This window comes from Geotrypetes seraphini, chromosome 5 (assembly GCF_902459505.1).
Source record: "Geotrypetes seraphini chromosome 5, aGeoSer1.1, whole genome shotgun sequence".
In the NCBI taxonomy this organism is placed as follows: Eukaryota; Metazoa; Chordata; class Amphibia; order Gymnophiona; family Dermophiidae; genus Geotrypetes; species Geotrypetes seraphini.
Genome location: NC_047088.1, coordinates 203,053,873 through 203,076,754, shown reverse-complemented (window position 1 = coordinate 203,076,754; position 22,882 = coordinate 203,053,873). Strand labels below are relative to the sequence as shown.

The window sequence follows — 22,882 nt, the reverse complement described above, 5'->3', positions numbered from 1 at the left end:
CAAAAAACCTTCATTAGAATTAAAATTGAAAAAGACTCTGTGCTATATTGTTGAGGACATGAAACAAAATAGATAAAAATAATAACAACTTATCTTCAGCTGATCGGTACACTGATGGTGGCCAACATTTCACAAATCTGCTCTCAGGGTGTGACACGACTGATCACTCTTCAAAAATGGGACATTGAACGCGTCTCCTGCATCCAGTTTGGATTTATTGCAGGACTTGTGCTGTTTTGCTGTCATTGAACTTGACATTTATGCATCAATCAGAGTGAAAGTGTTACTGCATATTATATTGTTTTTTCATTATATCTGAGTTATTTGGCCAAACACATATACATACACATATAGTTCTCCAAAGAGTTGCATTCTTTCTTGAGCAGTGAAGTAACTAAGGAACTTACGAGATTTGTGAGCATGTCTGGCCCTTGTCATATGCAGGTAGTTCTAGGGTCTGAGGGAACTGTTTCTGTTCTGGCACCACTTTTATACTTGATCAATCCTGATGACAACAGACTATGCCTGCTACAGGTGAACAACTCTTTAATTAAATCTCCATTCTTTCCAATTGTATTTAAATATTTTATGCACTTTGGTTTTGATGAGTAAGTAGGAAAGAGCATAAACTATTTGTGCCTCGTTGATTTTTTTTTAATTTTTTTTTTCTGGCAGTGTTTTTTCCAGTAGAATATCATTCAGTCCTTGAAGTGTCCCTTAGGGAAAAGGAAATGTATGCATTTTTAAAGAATCTTGACATATTTTCCAATACTTTTCATGTAGTCAGCTCAGTTAGAAAAATAAATTAGATTTTACTGGTCTTTGGAGATTACCACTGCTGGGTCAGGGCAAAATAAATTAATGTGATAATAGTTGCTTTGATACCTGGGGGATTACTGTGACACAATATTTAGCAAGAGAAAATATTGCCTATGTTAAGAGACCATAAACTGTAGTTAGGTATATTAACTAGCTGTTTGACCTTTGCAACTCATGTGCTCTTAATGGAGAGAATACATATGAAGGTGCAGGGTTAACAAGGCATAGATTGAATGATACAGTAGAGAAATAGGCAGTGATGTGCAGCACATCCCACAGAGCACTTAGACTGACCCAACAGCTGAAGACCAAAACTCTGAAAGTGCTTAAACATGGATTAAGATGAAAGCTATCAATCAGCTTGCAATCCCCGTGTGCTCATGCAGCAGTAGAATTATGTGCTATCCTCATAAAGATCTTACAAACTTGGAAATAAGAACAAGAAAACTCCATGCCCATGAGGAAATCTATAAAAAACAGTGTGTGCCAAGAATGGTCATTTCAAGACCCGAAGGAAGAATATGCCTTGCAGGAACAAATTGTGTTTATATATATTTATATGTACAAGGCTTCTATTCCAGACCTTGGCATGCCCAACAGCATCAATAGGCCCAAATAGCAAGAAGTGCTAAAGTATACAAGTAAACAGCCAAAGTACTATTACTACTACTATTTATCATTTCTATAGCGCTGAAAGGCATACACAGCACTGTATAAAATAGATTTCCATCCTTTGCTTGCAGAATTTTGGTCTCATTGGGATAAGAACATAAGAATTACTGCTGCTTATCCACGTTGAACCTCATTTGCCATGTCGATGTCCATTTCTCGAGCTTGATTATGTCACGTTGCAGATCTTCGCAATCCCCTTGTGTCTTCACTATTCTGAATAACTTCGTATCGTCTGCACATTTAATCACCTCACTCGTCATACCAATGTTCAGATCATTTATAAAGATGTTGAAGAGCAAGGGTCCAAGCACCGAGCCCTGCGGCACCCCACTGGTGACGCTCTTCCAGTCCGAGTATTGTCCATTTACCCCCACTCTCTGATTCCTATGCTTCAGCCAGTTTTTAAACCACATGAGTTTTTCATCCTCTTCCATGACTTGCAATTTTCCGAAGTAGTTGTTCATGTGGAACCTTGTCGAACTCCTTCTGAAAATCCAGATATACAATGTCGACCGGGTCGCCCTTGTCTATTTGCCTGTTTACTCCCTCGAAGAAGTGCAGCAAGTTTGTCAAACAAGATCTGCCTTTGCTGAAACCGTGCTGGCTGGTCCTTATCAGACCGTGTCCGTCAAGGTGATCAATGATGTGGTCCTTTATCAGTGCCTCTACCATCTGTTTATCCACCTTAGCTGAAATTGCTCCAAAATATCAGATTAAACATCGCACTTGTAAGCCTAAAAATTGGTTTGATAGCAAACTTCTGATGATGAAACAATTGGTAAGGCGGTTAGAAAGAATTTGGCAAAAGACAGGCAAACAATCAGACCGTATTAACTGGAGGAATAGAATTAAAATTTATAAACAACTAATAAATGACAAATGGTAAGGTATTTTACGCAACCAAAATAGGTATCTCTAATATAAATACCAAAAGACTGTTTAAATGGGTTTCTAATATATTTGATTTATCTCGCTTCACTCAGCCAGTGCATATTACTCCTTCATCAGCATTTGACCTTGCCCAATATTTTCATTCAAAAATTAAGAATTTAAGGAAAAACTGTTCCCAAGCCAAAGATCTTGATTATTATGCCCCAACTTCTCGGGAAGAAGCAAACCATGCTGACTTAGATTGGAGTTTTTTTGAGGAGCCAGATTGGAAAAATTTTACACAACTATACAATAGATATGTGAAATCACACTGCACTTTAGACTCCTGCTCTCCAGCAATAATGAAAGCTGCACCATTAAAATTTAAATTACAACTGTTGGAGCACTTGACATATAGCTTAAAAATAGGAAAATTTCCTTCAAATGAGGGACTTATTATAATTACCCTAATTGTTAAAAATCTAAAGCAATAACAAATTATAGGCCAACTGCTTCCATTCCATTCTTCATAAAGATAATGGAAGGTCTTGTTCAAATCAAACTGTTGGAATATTTGAACTATCATTCTCTCTTGCATGAATCCCCATCAGGCTTTAGACCATTGTACAGCACTGAGACTGTGATTGCTGATATTTTAGATTACTTACACGACCTATTTAGCAAAAGATTCAGTGCTTTGTTGATGCAATTTGACATGAGTTCCGCTTTTGATTTGGTTGATCATAACAAATTGTTGGAATGCTTGGATTCATAGTGATGGAATGGTTCCATGGTTTCCTCACCACACGAACTTATCCAGTTCAGTTTAATGATACTCTTTCAGGTAACTGGAGCAATCCATGCGGCATCCCTCTACTTTTCAGTGTTTATTTGTCTTCATTAGGAGATAGGCTAATGCATCTGGGAATAAAGTTGTTTAGTTATGCAGACGACGTAACAGTTATGATTCCTATTTCAGATTCTCTTTCTCAAGTTACTCACATAGTCACTGAGGTACTTAGACTAATGGAACAGTGGATGACTGAATTTAGATTGAAACTGAATTTAGAGAAAATGAAATTCTTCCTCGTCTCCCCACGTCAAAATTGCATTGAAACATCTCTAACAAAATATATCCAATTAAGTCTACTATTAAGAGCTTAGGTGCAATTTTAGACCAGAATCTGACCATGAGGAATAAGATAGATGCTCTGGTAAGAAAATGTTTTCATACATTATGGAAGCTCTGCTCAATCAGGGCATATTTTGATGTTACATCATTTAGACTCCTGGTTCAGTCTCTGAACTTAAATCAATTAGATTATTGTAACATTGTTTACTTGGCAGGAACACAGAAAAATTTGCAGATATTACGCATTGTTCAAAATGCAGCGGTAAGACTGGTTGCCAGTGGAGGCTCGGATCAAGTTTAAGTTTGGATGATTTTGCTATAAATCTTGTTTGGACTTACTCCTAGTTACCTTATGAATCCATTCTTGCGTGCCACTAGTAAACATACTAGACTTTCAATGTTAATTTCACTTTTTCACCCGTAAAAGGATATAAATTTTAAAAATACCATCACTGTCTCTTATCTTATCAGGCAGCGTCTTAGTACAAAGACTTAAATTTCTTAATTATGACTTCTGCACTAACTAGATTTCAGGAGGCATTTGAAAACATATCTATTCACTAAGTATATATGAAACTAAATAACTATTCAGTTATATTAACTTTCTCTTTTGTAAACCGCATAGAGCTTCACGGTCTTTCGGTATATAAGCGGAATGTTATGTTAAATTTTGACAGTTTGACAAATAGATGGAATGAGAGTCCACCAGCAATAAAGATGCAATAGAATTTGTGAATCAAGAGAAACAATTTTTCAAAGAATTAGACTAGCAAACAATGGAAAACTGGCTAAAGCACAAATACAGTGGGGAAATAGTTACTTCAGAAACCACAAGTAAGTCAAAACCTGATACAGAATGATTAGTAGGGGGGTGAATTTAAACCTAAAGATGAGAGATTGATATTTGCAGCACAGGTTAGTGGACTATGGACAAGATGGATCTTAGCCACCAGAATAAAAACTAGTAAAATGGGCAAATGAAGATCTAGTAGCATTTACTGCACTCATCTCTGGCATAATGTACTACTATCAAAAAAACCATATATAGTAGAGAGGCAGAACCAGGCAGTATGTGTCATCCACTGGAAACTATATAAACACTATAACATTACTGTGCCTGAAAATCACTATGAATGTTATCTGACAGAATTGTGAAGAATGAATTTGTGATTACCTGGGATATTTGTATTCCTACAGACAAACCTTGATTCAAGAAAACTAGATATTGTTTTAAAGGAAAAAGACATAAGAAGAGTTACTGTCAAATGACTTATGTGTTACATGTGGAGAAAGAGAAGATCCTCAAGTATCAAAACATGCAACCAGATAACTAAGAAAAAATGTGATGGCAAGATACAAACATTCTCTGTTGTCTTGGGTTTTGATGGAACATTTCCAGATGCATCTCAATATGTGTCCTATGTATGTATATTAACAGAAAGAGAATCTCTGTAGAACAGTGTGAACATTGAGGTGAGGATTAGCAGTGGATCTAAAAAACTAAGGTAATCTCCAAAGTACCCCTGTAAAGGAATTAGGTTCATTTCTATCATGTACAAAATTGACACATTTGAATATTCTACTCCAACACTCAATATATTTTGACCAAAATTAGAATACCTTTGGCATCTATTTTTCATTTTTGCCATTGTTGCATGAAAAAGGACTGAGTGGCCAAAAGAATGTGTGCTTAGCAGTAGATTTAAAACAAATATTCCAATAGTATTTATGTATAAGTACAAAGCTACTATCCTAGACTTTGGCCTGCCTTAGAGCACCAATAGGTCCATATAGCATAAAGTGCTAATAAAACATGAGTCGCAACACCAGAGCATGAGCTTTGGAGGCCATGTGACCTATGAGTCTCGCTGAATGCAACCAGATACTAAACAAACCGCCAAAGTCGATTTATATCCTTAAACAGAAGAAAATATTTCTTCACTGAATGTATAATTAAGCAAAGCCCTCTCTCCAATGTCAGCGCTGACATTGGGGAAGACTTCCAGTCGGCTATGTGTGCTGCGGCAGGGCAGGTAAGAAAAGAAGACGAGCCTCGCGGTTCGAGATGCACCGAACCCTGCAAGATCCCCATGACCCTAGGGGGCATCCCACGGGATCCCCGTGACCCTAGGGGGCATCCCCATGGGATCCCTGCGACCCTAGGGAGCGTCCCACAGGATCCCCATGACCCGAAGGGGGAACCCGCTGGATCCCCGTTGTCCCGTTCCCGTGCAACTCTCTAATTTGTATGTGTAGTAAAATGTCTATTTCAATAGGTTTAAGCTATCTGTGATATGTTTATAATCTAGCTATGTCAAGATGTGATTCTCTTGATTGATTTAAAAAGATAATAAGTGGACTTCTGGTGACATCATTGGGGTGATGGCAGCTCGAGCCTGAAGCTCAATTTGGCCCTGACAAAAAAGGAGTCAGATAGCAATCAGATTTGGGGAGTTTTCTCCAGAGTACCATCAATCTTGATCCCTTTTACCTCACTGGATGCCCCTGCAGTATAGTAGGATGGCCCAAAAATGTGCTAATGAAATGAAACAATATTTCCATGCAGCAGCACATGAGGAAAATGGCGAGCTGTCGTCCCCTGTCACCTCGGATGATGATGCAGTCTCAATCTCTTCCATAGTAGATGGGTTCGAAGATGGAACAGCAGATCAGAAGGCTCCTTATCAAAAAAGATGCTGCAGGACTTAAAACAAGTGTTACAGAAAGATACCGCAACGTGTATGGGCAAATTGAAAGCTTATTCAGGACCTGCGGAGTGGCCTGACTGATCTCTGGGTGCAAATGGAAGAGGTAGAGCACCACTTAGAAGAGCACACTAACCAAATCACAGCAACAGCAGCATGCATGGAGTCTTCTTTCAGTCTATTGGAAGCACTACAGGACAAAATTAATGATTTGGAGAATTGTGCCCGCCGACACAACATTCGATTCCTGGGGATCCCAGAGGAGGAGGGTGGTGAAAATCCTGAAAAAATAGTACAAGACATTTTCTTATCTGTCCTTCAGAACCATCCTGTGACCCAGGGCTTTTCTGAAAAGGAAGTTAGGCTGGATCATGCCCACCGCGTGCTTGGGCCTAAGTTGCCTAACAGGCCATGCGATATCATAGCCTATTTTGCCTTTTATCTGCTCAAAGAGCATGTTTTATTAGTGGCAAGAAAGCAAGGTACAATTAAATATCAGGGCACTGACATAATGCTATTCTAAGACCATTCCTCCCTGACCTTACAGAAACGATGGGATTTTCATAAAATTATTTCTTTATTCTGGAGGGAGCGAATAAAGAATAAATAGCTCTTTCCTTTTGGATTATCTTTTGTTCTCAGTGGGAAAATGTACCGGGTGAAAGGATTGGTGGAAGCCCGCACACATTTCAGAAAAGTGAGTTTATGGAAAGAACCAGAGCCACCATTCTCTACACTGATGCCCCCACGCCTTTCTATTTCTCTGTGGACAAGAGTTTCTGATAAGGCAGGCAAGGCCACCAGATTAAAACGGCAGACGGCAGATCAAGCTGCACTGCTCCCTGTTACATCGTAACTGTTTCATTGAACAAATGAGCAATGAGTAAATACCTGGGTCTTTGCAACTTGATGGACTTGAATTTCAATGCCCTTAAGTACCTTCTTACTTCTCATTTATAATCTTAATGTATATTTTCTTCAAACCGCTAACGGATGTAGCGGTATATAAGAAATAAATTACATTACATTACATTACATCTTGAAAGACTGTGCATGGAAAATTGAGCTTTTCTCTTTTGTGTCACCTTATAACTTCCATTTTCTGAGCTAGAACTTTAGTGTTTGATTAGGATTATAGTTTTCCTTTTGTTGATTACTGTTGAGGGTGGGAGGGGTGAAAAGGGGGAGTAGAGATGTGAAAATGTGAATGGGTTGGTTGATTGGGATATATCTAGTCTGTGGAGTGGCTGAATGGGAGTATATGAGTGGTTGGCATCTGTGGACCTGGATGGATCTGTGTACTGATAGCCTGGATTTGGCACTAAAGCCCTGAAGCAGTGGTTTCCGGCCACAAAACGATTGTCGGCCTGGCCTGTTTGTGTTCAGTGGTTTTTACCATTAATCATTCTCGGCTATTTTTTGCTCCCACCTACTAACTTTAAACGTGTGCGAAAGTTTTTTGCTTATGATGCTTGAGTGGAAGAGTGTGGGTACACTTCTCCGTTTGTCTGAGGCTTTTCTTTCGCTTAAGTAATAAGCTAGCTTTCTTGGCTTGTGTGGTGCTTTTGTTTTGGAGTGATATTTTGAATCTTTGTACTAGACTTCCCTCCATTCCTCCTTGTTTCTTGTGGTAGTCTCATTATATGCACCTAATTATCAGGATAAGGGGTTTTTCTGGAATTACTAAAAATTATATTAACATTGCCTGCTTTCTTCTCAAAATCTACTTTTCCATCTATCTTTTTCCCTCCCTCCCTCCCTCTTTCATCTCTCTCCTTCCTTTCCCTCCTTCCCACTGTCTGGCATCTCTCTCCTCCTCCTCCTCCTCCTACTACTACTACTTCCCTCCTTCCCTTCCATGCCCTGGTCTGGCATCTCTCCCTTTCTTGAGTGTTTTCTCCTCTCTCCCCTCCCCTAGTGTAACATTTTTTTCTCCTTTCCTCCTCTCTGCCCCCTGCAGTCCAATATCTCCCCTCCCTTCCTCTTTTCTGGCCCTCCTCTCAGTCCAACATTTCTCTCTCCTTTCTACCAGTCCAATATTTCTTTCTCTCTGCCTCCTGCATGCTTCTTCTCCTCCGGTCCTCATTTCCTTCCCCAACCAACCTCTCTCTCTCTTTCTCTCTCTCTCTACGAGTCCAACTTTTCAGTCTCTGCCCTCTCCCTCGTTCCCCATGTGTGACATTTCTCTTTCCTTCCTTTCTGCCCTCTCCATCTCTCTCCCTCTCTGAGTCCAACACGTTCAGCCTCCTGCACGCTTTCTTTCTCCTCTCCCCCTTCCCTCAAGTGTGACACCTCTTTTCCCACCCCATTGTTCATATCTGTCCAACCCTACTGATGACTAACATGCTCTCTCCCCATGTTTCATCTTGCCTTCCCCTCCAGTGTGTAGCACGTTTCCTTTCCCTCCCCTTTTTCAAGTCCAGCAGTACCGTTCTCTTCCTTTCCCCTTCTGCCAGGTTCAGCATCATCTCTTCTTAATTTCCTTTCCCTCCCCCCTGTCCCGCAGTACCAGTCCCTATCCCCATGTCCAGAAGTACCTCTTCTCATTTCTCCCCTTCCCCGTGACCAGCAATATCCCCTTCTCCCTTCCCCATGTCCAGCAGTACCCCCTTCTCCCTTCCCCCTTCCCCATGTCCAGCAGTACCCCCTTCTCCCTTTCTCCTTCCCCATGTCCAGCAGTACCCCCTTCTCCCTTCTCTTCCTTTCATCCCCCTTCCCCATATCCATCAGTACCTATCCTTCTCCGCATGTCCAGGAGTCCCCTTCTCCCTTCCCTTTCCATCCTCTCCTGTCTAGCAGTACCCCTTCCCTTCTCTTCCTTCTCCACGTCCAGCAGTATCTCTCTCTTCCCTTGCAGCAGCTCACTTTGTGCTTTTTAACTCCTTACATAGCATCAGATAGCATAAGTTTAGCCGCGGTTCCATCAGGCAGCCTCGGAGCTTGTGCTAGGCTGGCCCACATCTGATGATGCAACTTCCTCTTTCGTCAGAGGTGGGCTGACCTAGCAAAAGCTCTGAGGCTGCCTGATGGAAATCGCTGGCTAAACTAATGTTAGCAACAACTGTGTGGGGAAGTTTAAAGCACACAATAAGCTGCCACTGCTGGTTCGGGGTGGGGGGAGGGAGAGAAGATGAGAAAGGTGGGAGATATGTGATGGCAGAAGGAAGTTGGAAGACATACACAGCTAGCACCGTGTACTCCCTGGGGTACACGAACTGTGTGTTGAGAACCTCTGTCGTATAACATAAGGCCTAGTATCCCGTTTCCAACAGTGGCCAAACCAGGTCCCAAGTACCTAGCTAGATCCCAAGAAATAAAACAGATTTTATGCTGTTTATCCTAAGAATATCCCCAAGTCATCTCAATAATGAGCTATGAACTTCCCTTTTAGAGATTTATCCAAACCTTTTTAAAACCCTGCTAAGCAAACTGACTTCACCACATTCTCAAGCAACGAATTCAACAGTTTAATTATACATTGTATGAAGAAATATTTTTTCCGGTCTGTTTTAAATGTACTACTTAGTAGCTTTATCACTTGCCCCCTAGTCATAGTATTTTTGGAAAGAGTAAACAAGTGATCCACTCCATTCATTATTTTATAGACCTTCATCATATCACCCCTGAGCCATCTCTTTTCCAAGCTCTAAAGGGCCCTAGTTGCTTTAGCCTTTCCTCATAGGGAAGTCATCCCATCCCTTTCATCATTTTCATCACCCTTCTCTGTACCTTTTCTAATACCACTATATCTTTTTTGAGATACGGCAACCAGAATTGAATGCAATACACAAGGTGAGGTTGCACCATAGAGTGATACATAAAAACATAAGAATAGCCTTACTGGGTCAGACCAATGGTCCATCAAGCCCAGTAGCCCGTTCTCATGGTGGCCAATCCAGGTCACTAGTACCTGGCCAAAACCCAAGAAGTAGCAATATTCTATGCTACCGATACAGGGCAAACAGTGGCTTCCCCCATGTCTTTCTCAATAACAGACTATTAGTCTTGTTTACTATCCCTTTTTTAATAATTCCTAGCATATTGTTTGCTTTTTTTGGCCACCATTGCACATTGCGCAGATGGTTTCAGCATATTGGTTACAATGATACCCAAATCTTTTTCTTGGGTGCTGACCCTCAATGTGGACCATAGCATATAGTAACTATGATTTGGGTTATTCTTCCCAATGTGCATTATTTTGCATTTGTCCTAATTAAATTTCATCTGCCATTTAGATGCCCAGTCTTCCAATTTCGTAAAGTCTGCCTTCAATTTTTCACAGTCGGTATGTGTTTTAACAAGTTTGAATAGTTTAGTGTCATTGGCAAATTTAATCACCTCACTTGTTCCAATTTCTGGATCATTTATAAATAAGTTAAATAGCACCAGTCCCAGAACAGAGCATAAGAATAGCCTTACTGGGTCAGAACAATGGTCCATCAAGCCCAGTAGCCTGTTCTCACAGTGGCCATTTCAGTTCACTAGTACCTGGCCAAAACCCAAGGAGTAGCAACATTCCATGCTATCGATCCAGGGTAAACATGTCTTTCTCAATAACAGACTATGGACTTTTCCTTCAGGAAATTGTCCAAATCTTTCTTAAAACCAGCTACACTATCCGCTCTTGCCACAACCTCTGGTAATGCGTTCCAGAGCTTAACTATTCTGAGGGGGTGGGGGGCTGCAAGGGTAGCAATCCTACATATGCCCAGTAAGCGTTTAAAAGTTTAGCTAGGGGAGAGCTCCGGCACACAGGCTCAGTCAGCAGACTTCACCTGCAAGTGGTCTGCATTCCCCTGTTTGTCTATGGAAAACCCTGTTGCAAGTAAGCAACTTTGGTATCTCTTCCTCTGCTGGCGTATCGTTTGTGAAGTATGACTGAAAGGTCTGAAGCTGTGATAGCACTAGAAGTTCGATCAGCACATAAGTATGCAGACCATTTAAAACAGAAACTGTGTGCGAAAACCCTCTCAGAGGCAGATCTGTCACCACCTTTTGCACAGCTCCCTGTGGTGCACAGCTTCCAGTGGTTAAATGGGAAAGATTTGAAGAAACCAGTATTCAGGAAGTGGTACATGCTGTTAAAGCTCTGACAATTTTTTTAGCCTGCAATGAACCATGTTCCTCTGGGGTATTGCAGAATCTTGCTACAGAGATTGCCCCTTTACTGTTAAAGCTGGTTATCAAATCTTTAGATGCAGGCTTGTTTCCAGACAGTTGTAAGATAGGTACAGTGCATCTTGTTCTGAAGAAACCATACCTTGATAGAGAAATTATGTCAAGTTTTAGGCCAATATCGATCCTACCCTTTTTAGCTAGGGTTATAGAGAAAATTGTCTTACCTCAGCTAGATAGGTTTATCGAGGAAGCCAATGTTTGGATAAAAACAAAATTTGACTTTAAGAAAGATCACAGTGTGGAAATCCTACTGCTAGCCACCATTGAGGAATTACGTTTAGGTATTGATGAGGGTCACTGTATCTGCATAGTGTCTTTAGACATCTCTGCAGCGTTTGATTCTCTTAGTCCTATCTGTCTTAGCCTTTCCATTAGACATCTATGAGTTAGAAGGAAAGTATGTGATTGGTTTTTTATCATTTTTGACTAACAGAAGGATGTGTGTACACAGTAACGGTGAAGTATCATCTGAAGTTTTTACAGTGTGGTGTGCCACAGGGTTCCGCTCTCTCAGCTACCCTATTTAATGTCTACCTTTCTCCACTGGGGGAGTTGTTGGACAAAATGAGTGTGTCTTACAAGATTTATGCTGATGATCAGTTTTTCTTTAAGATCTGTAAAAGGGAGGATGAGTTGTTTCAAAAGGTTAATGGTTATATGAATAAGATTAAAGAGTGGATGCAGAATAAAGGGTTGGCATTGAATTTAGGAAAAACAGAAATTATGATTGTTGGATAAGAAGAGATCTCTGGACTAGAGAGATCCATCTGTGTGACCATGTGATAAAGATCAATGAAGAGATTGGGGTATTTGGTGTGAGCCTCGATGAAAAATTGTCATTGAAATCACATATTTCAAGAGTAGTATAGCTTGCATATTTTGCCATGCTGAAATTATCTCAGTTAAAGAATGTGTTAACTACCTGGGATATTAGACAAGTGCTCCAAAATGATAGTATAAAATGATGGTATTATCTCAGTTAGATTAATTACTGTAATGGTATCAAGGCATTACAAATGGTCCAGAACTCAGTGGTTCAGATGTTGATGGAAGTGTCTCGTTACAAACTTATATCTCAGATCTTATATCTACGAACTTATATCTCCGATCTTAAAAAAATTACATTGCTTACCGATTCACTTTTGAATTCAGTTTAAAATATTGAAAATTGTCCAGCAGGGCATTTATGGCATTTTGCCTGATTACTTGACAAAGTGCCTGCCATTGTTCAAGCCATCCAGAGCACTGAGGTCTCTCGATACAGGCATACTAAACGCAGTCCATTATGTGCGAACAAAGAAATCCTGTTTCTCTACTGTGGGACTTTCTCTTTGAAATTCTTTAACAGACACATTAAGATTTTGTGGAAATTTGCTGCATTTTAGAAAATTGTTGAAAACATATCTTTTTGAGCAAGCATTTTTCTGCTAGCCATACTTTATTTTTTTATTGAATATCTAATCATTTATTAGAATGAGATGATATAATGTTTACATTTATACCCCTGTCTCCTTTTTCTCTTTTTTGTAACGTGAATTTTAAGATTTTATGTGTACTTAAAGATTGTATATGTTAATTGTGAGCTGCTTTAGCTAAAGGCGGAATATAAATGCTTAAAATAAATAATTAAAACGTTGTTGGGGGTACTTGGTTGATATGTCTTAGACTTAGGGTAGACATGTCAAACTCTGGCCCGTGGGGTGTTCAAAATTGGTCTGCCAGACATTTTAAACTTCATAGTAAATCTGGCCCGCCAGCACAAATCGCTGCCACAGCTGCTGCTCTTCATTTGTGTCTGCCTTCACCTGGTCTCCTCTTCAAAGCAGCCTGCTGAGGATTGCCGGCCGGCTGTAGCGAACCTCGCAGGCCACTTTCCATCTCCGGTAGCACGTTCCCTCTGATGCGATCCCGCCCCTCCTCCGTCGTACGTGTAAAAGGGTAGATAAAAGAAGAAGTAGGGGAGATATATAGAAGTTAAAATACTTGAAATGTAGTGGTTTACAAACAGATCTCTTTCAGAGATAAGAAAAGAGTAGAACTAGATTAAATGAATTGAGGTTGATGGTTGCTTGGAATGTCCTCTCTATAAGGGGTAGTGGGGACAAAAATAGTGACAGAATTCAAAAATACATGGAATTCCTATATAGAAATATGATGGAATCAAAGCAAAACTTAAATAGCCCTCATACTTTTAAAACAGGGCATAAAGGAGTTTATCTACATGGAGTGGCAGGTACAACTTTGGCTACCTTGTTGGATAGTTTGAATATACTGTACAGGTCTCTAGCTGCTGTCATTTATTATATTGTGTTATAAAAGCATTTTTTCAAGTTTTAGACAATATACTTGATCAGTTTTGGTTGACATTTGGTACCCCTTAGACCAAGTGATCCAGGAGATTTCATTTTTAAATTTCTGAAAATCTAAACAGTGTGAATAAAGTTATTAGAATAGTGGAAATTGAAGCTTGTATTTAAAAAAGAAATTATATTGCAATTTTTTATTCTCCTTTTTTTTTTTTCCATTTTAATGTGACTTTGTCATTTCTTTAGAATCTCCAGACAGTGACATTGCAATGGATATAGCAGCGTCAGAGCAGCAAGTTTCAGAAGCAGAATATGACTGTGTTATTTGTGGGCAAAGTGGCCCTTCTACAGAAGATAGGCCTACAGGGCTAGTTGTGCTATTGCAAGCATCTTCAGGTAAGAGTAAAGAATTTGTTTTGACTGTTTAATTGGATGTAACTTACCTTTTCAGATAAGCTCATGGCCACACTAGGGGCTAGATTCTAAAAACAAACACGTAATAAACCAATGGGCTATTGTCGCAGCTGTTATAATGGCGATTTAAAAAAAAAAGTGAGTCATTCTCCAAAAAACACTCATGCAAATGAGGTTGTGGAGAGTAGCGAAGACTCACTAAATTTGCATATGCCCTGCGCTGGTGATAGTGATGGGCACATGCACAGGATAAACGCAAAAAAAAGGAAAAACAGCGGGAGACATGCCCAATCTCTCCTGCCGCCAACCAACACCTCTCGCCAGCAGTGGGAGAGATGCTCAGCCTCTCTCGCCATCAACCAACACCCCCTAACTCCCATCAGCACTGAGAGAGATGCCCATGCTCTCCGCTGCCATGCAACACCTCCCCCCCTCCTGTGGGAGGGGTCTTAAACAACCTGGGCAAGTCAGTACCTCAAGCTCCTCCCCGGATGCACTGGGAAGGGGCCTTAAACAACCTGGGCCAATCAGAGCCTCAGACCCCATCCCAGGATGCACCGTGGAAAATAAGGCCTGCCATTATTAAGAGGTGAGCCAGCTGGCTGGAGGGGAGAGTAGGCATCCCTCCGGCCAGTCATCTAAAGTTAGGTAAGGGGGAGAGGATGGGGGTCATCAGAGGCATGGGGGGAAGAGGGTGTTGTGTGGTGGTGAGAGAGCATGGGCATCTCTCCCGCTGCTGAGGGGAGGTTGGGGAGAGTTGGTTGGCAACGGGAGAAATAGGGCATCTCTCCTGCTGCAGGGGTGTGTGTTAGTTGGTGGTGGGAGAGATTGGGCGCATCTCCTGCTGCTAAGGGAGGTTGGGAGGAGGTGTTGGTTGGCGGCAACGTGGCAGGAGAGTGAGGGCATCTCTCCTGCTGAATTTCAATTTGGGTTTTTAAAAAATATATATTAATTTGCATTCAAAACACACGCCAGAGATGTGTTTTTCAGAGTGCTGGCACCCCTGGACCAGTCACTGATTTTTGTCGTCAAATGCCAACTCTGCTCTTGAAGAATGGCTTGACAATTTTTAAGAATCCACCAGAGTACTCGTTTAAATATTGAAGAGCCCATTTGCGCAGCAGTGTTAAAGACTGCTAGAAAGCTCACAAAAGACCTTGGTAAATTGTTTTGATAATCTGCCGCTAAAATACGTGCTCGCTAAATCAGCTGGAACCTATTTAGCAAGCACATTAAAGGCAGATTTTGTTTTGAGAATCTGGTCCTAGGTACTTCCTTGTCCCCAAAAGGCCCATGAAATATATTTCTTTATACTGTTTTTCTACAAATACACAACTGTTTCTGTGAATCATTTTTTTAAACTGTAAAGGAAAATAATTACCGTATTTTTCGCTCCATAAGACACACTTTTTCCACCCAAAAATGGGTGGAAATCTTGGTGCGTCTTATGAAGCGAAGATGCAAAATTTGTATCCCCCGTACAGCTGCAAAACACTCCCCCCACGCACCAGCTGCACCACCTTTTAAAACGCTCTCTGTACAACTGCAAAACACCCCCCCCCCGTGCGCACTAGCCGCATCATATTTTTAAACGCCAGCCCCCCACGTGCTGCAGCACCTTTTAAACAACGCTGCTGGACCACCTATTTAAAACAGCTGCCGCTGTCGAACCTTTTTCAAGCAGCCTGGTGGTCCAGCGTATATCTTTCCCTCAACGGCTCCTTATTATTTCTGGGCAGCAGGTGCATGAGTCAGGAGCAAGGACGTCAGGACCAAGCTTTACACACTCCCGCTTGGGCCTGCGCCACTTTCTGAATGAATGGCTGGCTGCAATTCTCGCTGGGACTCACGAGAACTGCCGGCAGCTATTCGGAAAGCAACGTGGGCCCAAGCGAGAGCGTGTAAAACTTGGTCCTGATGTCCACGGTCCTGACTCGTGCGCTTGCTTCCCGGAAATAGTAAGGAGCCGGCGAGGGAAGAATTAAAAAAATGTACGGGTTTAAAAAAAAAAAAAAAAGGTACAGTGGGATATGATTAAAAAGGTACAAGGGGGGATATGATTAAAAAGTTACAGGGGGTATGATTAAAGGTGTGGGGGGATGATTATAAAAAGTACTGGGGGTACGTGGCGGGATGATTTAAGGTACTAGGGGGCACATGGGGGGATGGGGTATGATTTAAGGTACATGGGAGAATATGGGGCCTGCCTGCCCGCCCGCCCTGTCCTAGCCTACCACTAGATCACCAGAGGATGGTACAAGGTACAGAACCTGGCAGGGAGGGGGGGACAGGGTGCAGTGGTTGGCAAGGAGTGTGGACTTGGGTGCAGAGCCTGGCAGGGTAAATTTGTTCAGAATGGGTTTTTTTTCTTGTTTTCTTTCACTAAATCTAGGGTGCGTCTTATGGTCAGGTGCATCTTATGGAGCGAAAAATACAGTAATTCACTCTTGGGATCCTCAGAATAAATGGTGTTTATCTCAAGGGTAAAAGACTATAGGCTCTTTTTACTAAGGTGCGCTAGCATTTTTAGCGCGTACACAAAATTACTGCGCGGTACGCTTCTAGAATAACGCCAGCTCAATGCTGTTGTTAGTTTCACTACCAGCAGGGCCTCCCAAGGCAGAAAGGTTTCAGCAGAGATGTCAGACTATTGATGTACCCACCCATCTATGCAGTAGCAGATGGGCAGTGTTGGAGATGGAGGATCACATTTGATGCGACTGTGCAGAAGATAGGCCCTGCAACCTACTTCTTTGTTCTGCCATGAAAACTTGATATCATTATCAAGTCGCTAAGACTCACACGAGTCGATGACACATAACCTAGTTCTAGCAAACCCAAATTGCCTTAACAAGGCCCATAATGAGCCCCCTGGTCCAATACATAAGTAGATTTTAATCCTGTTAGTTGAAGAATCACTGGCTGTTGTGATTTTGATGCAAAGGTCTAAATGTGCCAAATATGGAACTGCCAAAATTATCCTAGAGTATCCTCAAGTTTTTCAAATGTACAGATTTGGGAGAAGGCTATAAAACTTTCAGCATGCTTGAATATCTATTTTTTTATATTCTCCAATGAAAAACTCAGCACAGCAAGGTTCAAACTGATCACAGGTCAACTGATACAAGGGAATTGGCAAAATCTCAATAACAATATTTTACAATATGAAAACACCCCCTCCTTCCCCCCCCCAACAAGAAAAAAGGCTGGAATTCTTCAAGGACAGCAAGAACCGATTTCTTAGGGTCTGTTAAGAACAAAATGTCATCTGCAAAATATAAATATTTCATTGCATGTGATCCCATGTCTACCACTCTAAGCTGAACATTCTGCTTCAACCACTTCAAGAAGGACTCCAAAAATAAAATAACAGCAATGGAGACAGAGAACAAGACAGGAATGATTAAGAAGGGGATCACGAACAGATCGGAAAAGGTTATCATGCCGCTGTACCTGGCCATGGTACGCCCTCACCTGGAATACTACGTCCAACACTGGTCGCCGTACATGAAGAAGGACATGGTACTACTCGAAAGAGTCCAGAAAAGAGTAACTAAAATGGTTAAGGAGCTGGAGGTGTTTCTGTACAGCGAGAGATTAGAGAAACTGGGCCTCTTCTCCCTTGAAAAGAGGAGACTGAGAGGGGACATGATCGAAACATTCAAGATACTGAAGGGAATAGACTTAGTAGATAAAGACAGGTTGTTCACCCTCTCCAAGGTAGGGAGAATGAGAGGGCACTCTCTAAAATTAAAAGGGGATAGATTTCGTACAAACGTAAGGAAGTTTTTCTTCACCCAGAGAGTGGTGGAAAATTGGAACGCTCTTCCGGAGGCTGTTATAGGGGAAAACACCCTCCAGGGATTCAAGACAAAATTAGACAAGTTCCTGCTGAACCAGAATGTACGCAGGTAGGGCTGATCTCAGGGCACTGGTCTTTGACTAGGGGCCGCCGCGTGAGCGGACTGCTGGCCACGATGGACCACTGGTCTGACCCAGCAGCGGCAATTCTTATGTTTGTAGGTTCCTCTCTGTATTGAAAATAAGAAAATGCTGTCCCATTCACCATGACTGCAGGCTGAGGATTTCTATACAAAGATGTTGAAAAGTAACCCTCAAATCCAAAATATGGAGTGAGACAGAAAAGGCCACGATACAAAATCAAAGGACTTTTCAAGATCACTGCTGATCATCAAGGCCTCTTCTCAAGTCCACTGGAAAATGAGAAAGTGTAAACACCTGTGATAATGAGATTAGATGGTCCACGCCCTTACCCACCCAACAACAAATGTGAATATGCTTCCCAGCTTCTCCCCCCCCTAACCCCCATACCCACTATTTAGCAAACTCTAATAGCCAGATTCTCAAAACTAGTCCAAGTATTTTACCACCTAATTTTTAGAATGGCTCACCGTGGTCTTTTCCATGCTTCCCAGCAGCCTCAGTTTGTACTATGCAAATGTAGTACAACGAAGTCATTAAAATTAAAATGGCAATACAACGAGGCCATTAATATTAAAATGAGCATTGCTAAAAATTCTCTAAAAGTTTTGCCCATTTTTTATGGGCAAAATTTTCCGGCAGGGTCTGAGCAGTTGCAGCCTTACTCTCTCGTCAATGCTTAGGCACAAATTGGCTCAGGCACTGACCAGAAAGTAAGGCCTGACAGCTCAGACCCCACCACAAAAAATCCCCTCCTGCTCACAAATTTAAAAAAGAGACCCTCACTTCTTCCCTCCCTCCCACCAATCCGCCTCCCCGGGCTATTTGATGCACCCCGTCCCCAGTACTTAAAAAAAAAATAGAATTGGCAAGAGGGATGCCCACTCCCTGCTGCCAGGGTCATCTGCCCCCCCCCCCAAGCCTCTGCCCCCTTTAACTTTAAGCTGGAGGATGGCAGGAGGGATGCCCCTGGGAGCAGCCTTACAACCTGAGCCAGTCAAAGCCTTAGACACCTGCCCGGTGCATCCTGGGATAGGGAGTGGCCTAAAGAGCCTGAGCTAATCGGCGCCTTAGAACCTTCTTAGTGCAGCCAAGGATGCACTGGGAAGGGCCAGGCCCGCCATTTTGAAGAGGTGAGACTGCCGACAGGAGGGAGTGGGTGTCTCTCAAGCCGTCCTTCAACTTAAAGGTACCAAAGGGCAGGGGTTTGTTGAAAGGTTGGAGGACCCCAGTGGCAGGAGGGAATGGGCATTTCTCTTGTCAAGGCACAGGTGTGTGTGAGGTGGTCTAGGCAGCAGTGACCAAGTCAGGAGAGAGTGGGCATCCTTCCTGCGAAGGCACGGGTGTGTGTGTATGTCTGGGCAGCAATTGAGGCAGGAGGGAATGGATATACAGGGGGGGGGGGTTGTCGCGGAAGGGGGACTTTTCCTTCTGCTGCTGTCCCTGCTAGTGAATCATCTGAGCTAGTAGGACTTGGGGACTACTACTACTATTACTATCTAGCATTTTTATAGTGTTACTAGATGCATGCAGCGCTTTACATTAAATATGCAAGAGGTGGTCCCTGCTCAATGGGTGAATAATATGAAGAAAAACCTGGCAAAGCTTGAAGAATGGTCTGAAATTTGGCAGCTAAAATTTAATGCTAAGAAATTGCAAGGTCATGCATTTGGGCTGCAAAACCTTAGGGAATGGTACAGTTCAGGGATTGAAGAACTTATGTGCACGACAGAAGAGCTGGACTTGGGTGTGATTGTACGTGATGATCTTAAGGTGGTCAAACATGTTGAAAAGGTGATGGCGAAAGCTAGAATGCTGTGTATGGCCAGTAGGAAAAAGAGGTATTGATCCCCTCATTTAAAATATTATGTAGAATTCTGGAGGCCACACCTTCAAAAACATATTTAAAAAAAGGATGTAGTCGGTCCAGAAGAAGGCTACTAAAATGATACATAGTCTTCATCTTAAGGCGTATGGGGAAAGACTTAAAGATCTTTGGAGTAAAGGCAGGAGAGGGGGAGATATGATAGAGACGTTTAATACTACGTGATGTGATTACGAATGAGTCGAGTCTCTTTCATTTGAAAGGAAGCTCTGGAATGAGAGGGCATAGGACAAAATTAAGAGGTGACAAGCTCAGGAGTAATCTAAGGAAATACTTTTTTACAGAAGGGGTGGTAGATGCATGGAACAGTCTCCTGGAAGAGGTGGTAGAGACAGAGACTGTGTCTGAATTCAAGAAAGCCTGGGCTAGGCACATGGGATCTTTTAGAAAGAGGAAGAGATAATGGTTACTGCGGATGGGCAGACTGGTCGGGCCATTGGCCTTTATCTTCATCATGTTTCTGTTTCTATGAAAGAGCTTGCAATTTAATTATGAAAGGCACACTGGACAAAAAATGGTGAATCAATATATGCTGCTCATGTAGGGAAATACAAAGGGAGAAGAAGTAGAGAGGGTAGGGGGCTTCAGGGGGAATGACAAACAAATGTAATGATTTACAAATTGGTAGGGTTAAGACTTAAATGCAGTTTCAAAAAAGTGGGCCTTCAGCCTGAACTTGAATACAGCCAGAGATGGAGCCTGAAGCACTGAGTCAGGCAGGTTGTTCCATGTATACAGCACAGCAATAAATAATTAACCAGGGTATAATATTTAAAAAATAGGGAAAGACAAGTGCTCAAGACAAAAATATCAATAGTCTTTCTCATAAATTAAATTGTATTCAAAGCAGGATTCGCTGAAGAACGACGTTAAATCTCTCAACCTTTGAAATTTCAAGTTTATATGTCAGATAAAACTCACTAGAGATGGAGACACTTTGAGAGTTTGACTTACTGCCAATTTTTTCTTAAGCGACAGAACTCACTTTTATTTCGGGTCCTCTGAGGAACAAATCGAAATGGGGCCATTTCTGGACCCCCCTCCCCCGTATCTATCATTTGAGATAAGTGATTGTTTACATTTCCTGAGTTTGTTTGCTTTTTCAAGAAGTAAATACTTTGCACAAATATAGAAAAATATTCAACATATTAGTCATATGCAGTGATTGGAGAGTGAGCTCCGTGATGGAGCTTGTCTCCATAGAGCTCCATGTCTCTGAACATATGTGAAGAATGAGTAATAACAATAAGTTGTAATGAGTTACATATTTTGAATACAATTTAATTTATGAGAAAGACTATTTATATTTTTGTTTTATTTTTGTATACAGCACAGCAAGGCAGAAAGGACAGTCGGGAGTTGGCTGTAGAGGAGAAGAGTACAGACAAGAAAATCAAGTTCTCAGTCTTATGTTTTACCTACTATACAGTGTATATATTTTTGTGTCCTGCAGTTAGTTACTTTATTTGATGTACTGCAATTTATTAACAAGAGATTGTTAAACCAAAGCAGTTTACAATGAAAAGGGTTTCAAAAGTTTGATCAGTTCACTCACTGTGCTCTGTTCCAGATTGTTAATGAAAATATTAAACCTGCAGCTCAGTTGATTGGGGCAGGGAGAGCAGCCTTGAAAGGAGGGGAGGAGCTGTACCTAATAATTACTCTTCTGAGCAAATGCCAGGCAGTTTCTACCCTCCTTTACTGGCGATTTCTCTGCACAAATAGTGTGCATTTAACTTGCATGCTATTATGCTGAGAATTGCCAGTAAAAGAAAAATCGCTCCCACTATGGCCACATTGACCTGCTGGATTTTGCCGGTGAATTTTGAGAATCTGGTCCTAAGATAGTTGCAGCATGTGATCACAGTTTCTTAATACAAACCTCTACCAATAGAACTATATGTATAAAAGAAGCATGTGGGGGGGGGGGGTGTCAGTTTAGGAACCAGTGTGCAAGGTGACCAAAGTACACAGAATGACAGACACAGTCCAGTCTGCTAAAAGTTGTCAAACAGTTGCATCTGCTGCCAAATATAACAAAGGCAAAATATTTTCTGCAACAAAAATAATTCTATTGTAAATGAAGACAGTAGCCAGAAAAGGCCAATACTTTCTATTCAGGAAAGGGAAACTGGCACTGTTCAGTTCCCAGGAGATTCCTCTTCCAATCTAGGAGTTTCTGATGGAAAGATGCACTGCGACCATGCTGCTGTTATGACTGGAGTCTCAAAGGTATGCATCATGGCATTATACCACAAATGAAAGTGGGTAAATATAGCGCTGCAAACTGCAGTTTTTAAGCAACTAAATCTGAGCAACCCAAGGCATATAGTTCTTGCATAGAGCTACCACTGTAAAGGAATGATCTTGTGACAAGTAGATCTTCTTTTGTTGGAAATGTAGGTCTTCCTTTTGCAGATAAGCCCGCAGTTGCACAATTTTATGGATGAAATTCAGTACAATTTTATGGATGAAATGCAGTAACAATATAGGGTCGTTGCTGCTCCTCCATCTTAGGTGATGTGCTTGCTCAACCTGCACTTTTCCCCATTGCTGTCCCACCAGCAAGGAAGTTGGTTAACTACTCTACTTAAAAAAAAAAAAAAATCCCTCACCAGTTCAGGCTCCAAAATAGGCTCAGGCAGCCTGGTAAGCTAAATATTACTTCCACGTGATCTGTTCTCCAGGTCATTGTTTTTTGGTTTTTTTTTATATATTTCAATTTTTATTAAAGATTTTGTATAAGAAACAATACACATAATGCAACAATCAACAGACACAGCAAATGCAGAAAAAAACAGCAATTACAGCAGAAAAGGCACAACAACCTTACAATTTTCACCCTCAGAACCCCCTTCCCCCCCACCCTCCGTTCTCCAGGTCATTTAATTTGATCTCATATTGGCTCACCATGTTCTGAAGTGCCTGTAGTTGCTGGCACACAGAATCAAGGCCATCC

General features: G+C 41.6%; 1 protein-coding gene across 8 annotated transcripts in view; it reads left to right on the top strand.

Annotated features, from left to right (window-relative positions):
- The window catches only part of UBR3 (ubiquitin protein ligase E3 component n-recognin 3), a 533,613-nt gene that overhangs the window by 347,455 nt on the left and 163,276 nt on the right, over positions 1–22,882 (top strand). For all 8 annotated transcript variants that reach the window (XM_033944451.1, XM_033944455.1, XM_033944453.1 and 5 more), the window contains one exon: positions 13,929–14,078. In XM_033944451.1, the coding sequence (XP_033800342.1) occupies positions 13,929–14,078 (150 nt within the window). The remainder of the gene's footprint in view (positions 1–13,928; positions 14,079–22,882) is intronic.